The following is a 7376-nucleotide window of genomic DNA, read 5'->3' as shown; positions in this document are numbered from 1 at the left end:
AAGTACAGCAGTTTCTTGTCACTGTAGCATTAAAATTGGGTTTGTAACTGAGCAATACGACGGGTTTAACCTCCATTAGTCATACAAGGCTAACCTCAGCCCACAGATGGGTTTTCTACAATGAGCTGTGGTCTGGTACCAAGCCACAGAGACTGTGGTGATGGGGAGGATGGTGCACCCTCCTGTGCTGAATAGGAACCACAGGCAGTGCGGCAACCAAAAACTTCCCCTATCAGAGTAGGGAGCCCATGAATGACCTTGGGCTGAACATAAAGCCCACTCCACAAAACAGCAGCACTGCAGGGGTGGGTCTTCCAACATACGCATCCTCATTGGTGGAGCTACTTCTAAACCTGCCCCCGAGCAAGCAGTTTATGAATATTTGTATAATATCAGCAGCTTCACATATGTGAGGAGGTGGCAAATGAGTCAGGGGACATCGTGGTCTGTACTCGAGCTGGGATTGACGATCTGAACAAAGGCACCTAATAATACTATGAAGGTCACACGTTGTGCGCTATCCACTAGAAAGAAGTGACAGAAGGAACACAGCGGGTTTCAGTTCACACTTTACTGATGTTACATTCAACGATAACAGAATAAAAAGGAAAACCGAAAACTATAAACAAGTTACTGGTAATAAAATGAAGTTATAACGACAATTATGCAATGAGAAGACTCTATTCATGACGAAGTGTCGCTCCTAATAGCAAGTGCGCCCCCTGAACTTCATCACGTCATCTGTAAGGAAAAGATGGAAGTGAGGCGCAGACGTCAGTATGTAGTATGGGAGGGAGGAAGGAAAGAAACAGAGAAAGAAGGATAAGAAAAGAAACATGGAAGGAAGTGTGATGGAAGAGGTGAAAAAGGAAATAAAGAGAGGAAGAGCAGAAGAAAGGAGAAGTGAAGGGCGAGAAAAGGAAGGAAAAAGGGGAAGAAAGAAAGGGAGGAGAGGTAAAATGTATGAGAAAAGGGAGGAAGGAGGAAAAGAAAAAGGGAGACAGAAGGGTAAAACATGGAAGAGAAAGAATTGTACGAGGGGAAATAAGGAGGGATAGAAAATATCAGGAGAAACAAATTAAATGGAAGAGAGAAATGAAGGGAAAGTGGAAGAAAAGAGGGGAGGGATGAAGGCAGGACAGAAAAGGAGCAAAAATGTAGCCATAAGTAATAGGAGGGGACGAAATGGGGAAAAAGAAAAGGTGAATGAGTGACAAGGGCGAGAAAGGGAAAAAGGTATGCAAGAGGTGAAGAAATAGGAAGGTGGTAGAACACCAGCATGCAAGATGAAGGTAGAAAGAAGGAAAGTGGAACAAGAAAGAGGGAGGCAGAAAGAGGGAGGCAGAAAGAGGGGGAATAGAAAGGTAGCAAAAAGGAAGTGGGAAAAAGTAAAAAAAAGGTGAGGAAATGGGAAAATGTAAAACAAGGGAGAAGAGAAAAGGGGAGGTGAAGGAAAGTGGAAGAAAAGAGAGGGAGATGAAAGGGGAACAGGGAAATAAGGAGAGGGGATCACAAGCAGGGACCCCCTTCTCATGACGTCAAATAGACCTAATTGAGAGTATGAATTGGGGTGGTCTTCGCTGCCACTTACAGATACATTTGCCTGATCTGGGAAGGATTTAGGGCGGATTGGCTGTCCTGTTTTTGAGGATGCCAGCAGGGTAAACGCCGCGTTTAGCAGGAGCCTGGCTGGGCCATGTGCCTGGACGCCCGTCTGATGGGTACCCGGTAGAAGCAGCAGGCTGAGGCTGGCCACCTTGTGGTCCTGTAAAGTAATAACGAAATACAAGACTTAAGAACTAATATAAATCTATCACTTATTATCACACAAAACCTATCACATGTGATGTCTGAACCTCCTAATCCAAAACCCCAAAATCTTTCCTGCAGTTAAAGGAGTTTTTCCACCAAAGACATTGGGGATGTTTAATTAATAGTGTGGCACAGATTGCAAGAAAAGTGGCCACAGTGAAGGGTTGTGTCAGCAGCTTACTCCTCTCCCCATGCAAATCTGATAAGTCAGATACATACCAGGAGGTCTGTCCGTTCCAGCCCCATACGACCCACTGCTACTGTACTGGGACTGATACTGGTTTTGGGTGTACTGGTCTGTGACAAAATAAGTAAGTGATTATTTATATGTCTCCCACCATCATACAGACCCCACAATATCCACAATCCACCCACAGTGAATAACACGGACACCAAAGCCTTAAATCATGCACACAATAATAGTACATGTTAATAATACCGTCATATCTTCCCGTTCCCATCCCGGTAACTGGTCGCGCCTCATTATAGAAGCCCTGGTTTCCGGACGGTGGTCCGCTATTCCACGACATCGGCTTATAATCCTTTCGTTGATCTATGAAGATAAAAGCATACTACATGTCATATCACCAGCAAAGGAAATATATACAGCCACAGTCCATCAATATGGAATGGTGTCGGGGATCGCCCATAGACCTACACGGATGGATCAATGGATTTCTGATAGGTTTACCTGGAATCACTTCACTACAGTGACCCAATCCCTCCATCGAAGGGCTACTGGTGCGTAGGACTTCCTGTGCCGTCCTATGTTGCCCCCATTATACTTGGAAGCAACACAACAGCATGCGATGCTTCATACCACAATAAACATGGAGATACAGAAAAGGGGCAACATATTCAGGAAGTAGAGGTTCTAGCTTAAAGTGGTTTACTAGGACATCTATGACCTGAAACTAGAATAGGTCATTAATATTCGGCACCCTCAGCTGATCCTAAGCTCCACAGCTACTGGAAGGAAACTGTAAAGTACGCTCCATGCAAAAGGAAAAGTAAGGGGGGGAAGTAAGTTCGTATTCGCCATATTGTGGCTGTATTCAGGTACTGAAGATCAGCTCGTATTGAAGTAAATAAAAGCTAAAATGTCAGTACCGTGAACGGCCACTACACAGTGTATGGCGCTGTTGTGATCCGGCTCTTTACACTGTGCACATTCAACAGCCGCAGGACTTTGTAACAGATCAGTGGTGGTTACGGGTGTAGGACCCCAATAAATCTGATACAGCTGACCTATACTATAGCTTGGCTATCAGTATTGAAGTCCTTGACGACCACTAAAGCAATAAATCTGTCGGTTCTCTGATCCTGATGGTCAGTAATCACCTGGTCCTAATGGTGCTCGTGTCTTATCGAGGGATCCACTGTTTTCAGTCCAGGTACCGGGATACGAGTCATCCTGGTTATAATGATCGTCCACCTCTGTACACAAAGAATGAAAGAATTATAGCTGTCTCTGAGCTAGTGGGTGGAGGCTAGCTATAGATATCCTGAGTCATAGCTGCTCTGCAGTCTCTACGTAGCACCTGTTTAGAAGTAACATCGTCATGGTACTTGTTCTACAACAGTACTGAGCAGTGTTACTGTGAGCCCAGACCTGCTGCTGCTTTTACTAGAAAACAGCAGCATGGAGGACATTATTGAGCAGTATAGCTGTGACTCCATCACTCGGGTGCGATAAAACACTTAATAAAAAACAGCAACAGCATGGAATATATTATAACGCAGTATTGAAAACATTAAAGGTTATGTTGGTGCGCTGCCAGTAGAATTAGTGAGGATGTGGTAATTAAAAATAAACATCTTTTCTCTCTGAAGGAAAATATTATAAAAAGATCACTTATAACCCATTCCCAAAATTGGAATCTGACCTCAGTGATTTTTGAAAACCCTAAAATAAGAAGGCATTTATTTTTAGTTACCGCATCCTCACTAACTGTTCTGTCAGCGCACCAACATGAACCTCTAAATGTTTTTATATCTCCCTGATCTATTGCTGTACCATGGATATTGTTCGTTGCTGCGCCTCACCCCCGCCACTCCAAGTGCTATACCCTGCACCATTAGACTTCACAGCCATTTCAGCGCCACCATCCCCACCAATTCTTTGGAAAATGCAGTACTGAGCAGTGTTGCTGTGAATCCGGATACCTGAATATCTGTCTGCTTCTTGTCCCATGAAGGATTTTTGTTGATTACCAGGATTTGGATTGTCAAATCTAGAAGCAGAACTTTGCGAATTCTGACTGAAACGCATCTCAGAGCCTGTACAAAAACAAAAACACAGATTGAGTTAACAGAAGGGGTCCTCTGTTCATCATCTCTTGGTACGTGTCTCGCTCCTGACGACACTTCCTGTCCTACATTACGCGGAAAGTTCATTGATATGAATGAAAACTGTAATACTTCATTTCCCCTCTGCAGGCGCTGCAGGGATTTTTAACACTGCCACGTTTATCCACAGATTACAGCTGATCACTAGGAAAACCAGGGACACTATGTGATCAGATTATTTTTAAAGGACCCAGCTAGCCAGTGAAAAACCCTTGGTCTTCAATCCTAACAGTCAGTAATTACCTGCTCCTAATGGTGGTCTTGTGTTATCGTAGGATCCATTGTTGTCAGTTCGGGACCCGGGATACGGCTCATTCTGGCTGTAACGACCATCCGACTCTGCACGTGAAAAATGATAAAATCATAACCAAGGCCGGTCAAGTCTCACAGTAATCATATATAATCACCGACTGCGCAGTAAGAGATTGTGTCCCAGTGGCCAGACCGCCAGCGAGCAATAAGTTATCACCCATCCAAGTTGGCACCAAGCCTTTAAGGATATGGCTAATAAAAATCTCAGATATGTGTGAGATACCTAGATATCTGCCCGCTGTTTGCCCGACGATAGACCTCTGATCCTTAGAGGCATTCGGGTGGTCAAATCTGGAGACAGGAACTTGCTGAGTCTGACTGAAATGCGTTATGGGACCTGTAGAAAAATATTAAAGCGACAGTAGACGAGGCTCCGAAACATCCATGCAGCCTATACAGCAACTCTAGGTCTACAGTGATGCCAATACCTTATACCACATTGGGGGCACAAGGAGGTACAGAGGGACCACAACAAGCAATGAGGTCATCCCCATATTCAGATGGTTCGGGTGGGGTAGGCCTATATTAATCTAACATGTACGCACACATCTATATAGATAGATAGAGAGACACACATACCTGGTCCGGCTCGTGCACCCTCCACAGGTCCCCCCCTGGCATCAAAGCGGGGAGGCGGATTTTGGTTAAAACGATTGGCAGTGTCTATGGAGGAAAAAAATACAGGAGCATGTGACGTTCTCTCGATCGATGTGGTATCATTGTATGCTTCTATCCAACATAATAGAGGCATTTTGGCTGTCAGCAAAAAGCTTACGCATGTGGAATATACATTGAAAAGTATAGACTTTATTATTGAACTACTTGAGTTATTACTTAATAATAATTACTTTCTTTTTGGTAGTGATTATTATGTCCAAAGCCGCGGAACAGCAATGGGTGCCAGTATAGCACCAGCTTATGCCAATTTAATGATGTCCATGTTGGAGGAGGCCCTCGTCTATGTGTCACCCCACTTTGCCCATGTGCTCAGGTGGTGGCGATACATAGACGACGTCTTCCTCCTGTGGACTGGTACAACTCTTGAACTGAATCTGTTTCATGAGTTTTTAAACCATATGGATGATGATGCTACAAAATGTACTCTGGTTCAATTTCGAGTAAAAAAAAAATGATTGAATCGTTGCCTTACAGCCAGTTACTCCGAATTAAAAGAATTGTAAGTGATGAGACACTGTTAAAGCAAAATTATAAAATTATCATTTAGAAATTTTTACAGAGGAACTATACAAAAAAAACTCCTGAAAAAATGGGAAGATAAAGTCAACGCCTTAGATTGTGGAAGTCTTTTGGCGGCTGGGCCTGATAGGAATAGGGCATTAAACAGGATACCAGTATGTACGACATATTGTGAAAAGAGTGGCAAAACTGCTTGAACTATTAAAAAGCATTGGCAAATGTTAGACAATTGTATCCCTGAAGTTACACATTATAGTAATCCTCCACTATTTTCATTTAAACGTGCTAGGAATTTTACGGACAGGCTTGTACATGCGGATCTAGGACCTCTTAAGAGTTTGAAACCATCATCATTGACAGGAGCAAAAAGGACTGGGTGTTATCCTTGCCTAAATTGTGTTAATTGTACTAATCTTTTGAAAGGTAAATGTTTTTGCACATCCTGATTCCGGAAACAAAAATTTCAATTAATCATTATTATCTCATCTCAGCCTAAGACTTTGCATCATTCTTCAAGCAGAAGATTGACACCATCGGACAAAGCTTTTGCCTAAAGTCCCCACAGCCCCTCCTCATATCTACTCAACCCTCCTCCTCCAAAACCAGCTTCTCCACCATTACGGACAATCAACTTTCCTCTTTACTCTCCAAATCACACCACCACCTGGAAACTTGACCCAATCCCGTCCCACCTCATCCCTAACCTCATCATAGTCTTCATCCCAATCCTAACCCACCTTTTCAACCTGTCACTAACAACCGGTGTCTTCCCCTCATGCTTCAAACATGCCTCGATCACACCCATCCTCAAAAAGCCGTCCCCTGGACCCATCCTCTCCGTCTAGCTATAGCCCCATATCACTTCTTCCTTACGCCTCAAAACTGCTGGAACATGTCCATTTTGAACTGTCCTCCCACCTCTCCTCCTGCTCCCTATTTGACCGCTTATAATCTGGCTTCCGACCGCATCACTCCACTGAAACTGCCCTGACTAAAGTCACCAACGGCCTACTAACTACCAAATCCAAGTGACACTACTCTGTCCTCCTCCTCCTGGACCTGTCAAATGCCTTTGACACAGTGGACCATTCCCTCTTACTACTGACTCTCATCATCAAAGACTTGGCCCTATCTTGGATCTCCTTATATTTAACAGACCAGACATTCAGTGTCTCCCACTCACACACCACCTCCTCATCTCGTCCACTATCTGTCGGTGTCCCCCAAGGTTCAGTTCTAGGACCCCTGCTCTTCTCCATCTACACCTTCGGCCTGGGACAGCTCATAGAGTCTCATGGCTTTCAGTATCACCTCTATCCTGATGACACACAGATCTACCTCTCTGGACCAGATATCTCCTCCTTACTAACCAGAATCCCACAATGTCTGTCCGCTATTTCATCCTTCTTCTCTGACAGATTTCTAAAACTTAACATGGATAAAACTGAATTCATCATCTTTCCACCGTCTCACTCAACCCCCCCATCTGACCTATTTATCAACGTCAATGGCTGTTCACTCTCCCCAGTCCCACAAGCTCGGTGCCTCGGGGTAACCCTGGACTCTGATCTCTCCTTCAAACCACATATCCAAGCCCTTTCCACTTCCTGCCGACTCGGACTCAAAAATATCTCCTGGATCTGCACATTCCTCAACCATGAATCTGCAAAAACACTAGTGCTGCCCTCATCACCTCCCGCCTTGAC

The 7376-nt window shown here is 44.2% G+C and overlaps 1 protein-coding gene across 3 annotated transcripts in view; it reads right to left on the bottom strand.

Annotated features, from left to right (window-relative positions):
* Positions 1-556: 556 nt before the first annotated feature.
* LOC141154019 (uncharacterized) overlaps positions 557-7376 on the bottom strand; it is a 34780-nt gene continuing 27960 nt past the window's right edge. For all 3 annotated transcript variants that reach the window (XM_073639403.1, XM_073639405.1, XM_073639404.1), the window contains 9 exons: positions 5053-5136; positions 4697-4810; positions 4405-4500; positions 3979-4092; positions 3154-3249; positions 2252-2365; positions 2032-2109; positions 1592-1765; positions 557-741 (listed from right to left, as the gene is read on the bottom strand). In XM_073639403.1, coding sequence (XP_073495504.1) covers positions 1620-1765; positions 2032-2109; positions 2252-2365; positions 3154-3249; positions 3979-4092; positions 4405-4500; positions 4697-4810; positions 5053-5136 — 842 coding nt within the window. In that variant the 3' untranslated portion in view covers positions 557-741; positions 1592-1619. The remainder of the gene's footprint in view (positions 742-1591; positions 1766-2031; positions 2110-2251; positions 2366-3153; positions 3250-3978; positions 4093-4404; positions 4501-4696; positions 4811-5052; positions 5137-7376) is intronic.

The sequence above is a fragment of the Phyllobates terribilis genome, unplaced genomic scaffold (genome assembly GCF_046119375.1).
Source record: "Phyllobates terribilis strain yellow unplaced genomic scaffold, ASM4611937v1 Scaffold_7__3_contigs__length_470593459, whole genome shotgun sequence".
NCBI classification, from domain to species: Eukaryota; Metazoa; Chordata; class Amphibia; order Anura; family Dendrobatidae; genus Phyllobates; species Phyllobates terribilis.
This window is presented reverse-complemented; position numbering and strand designations above follow the sequence as displayed.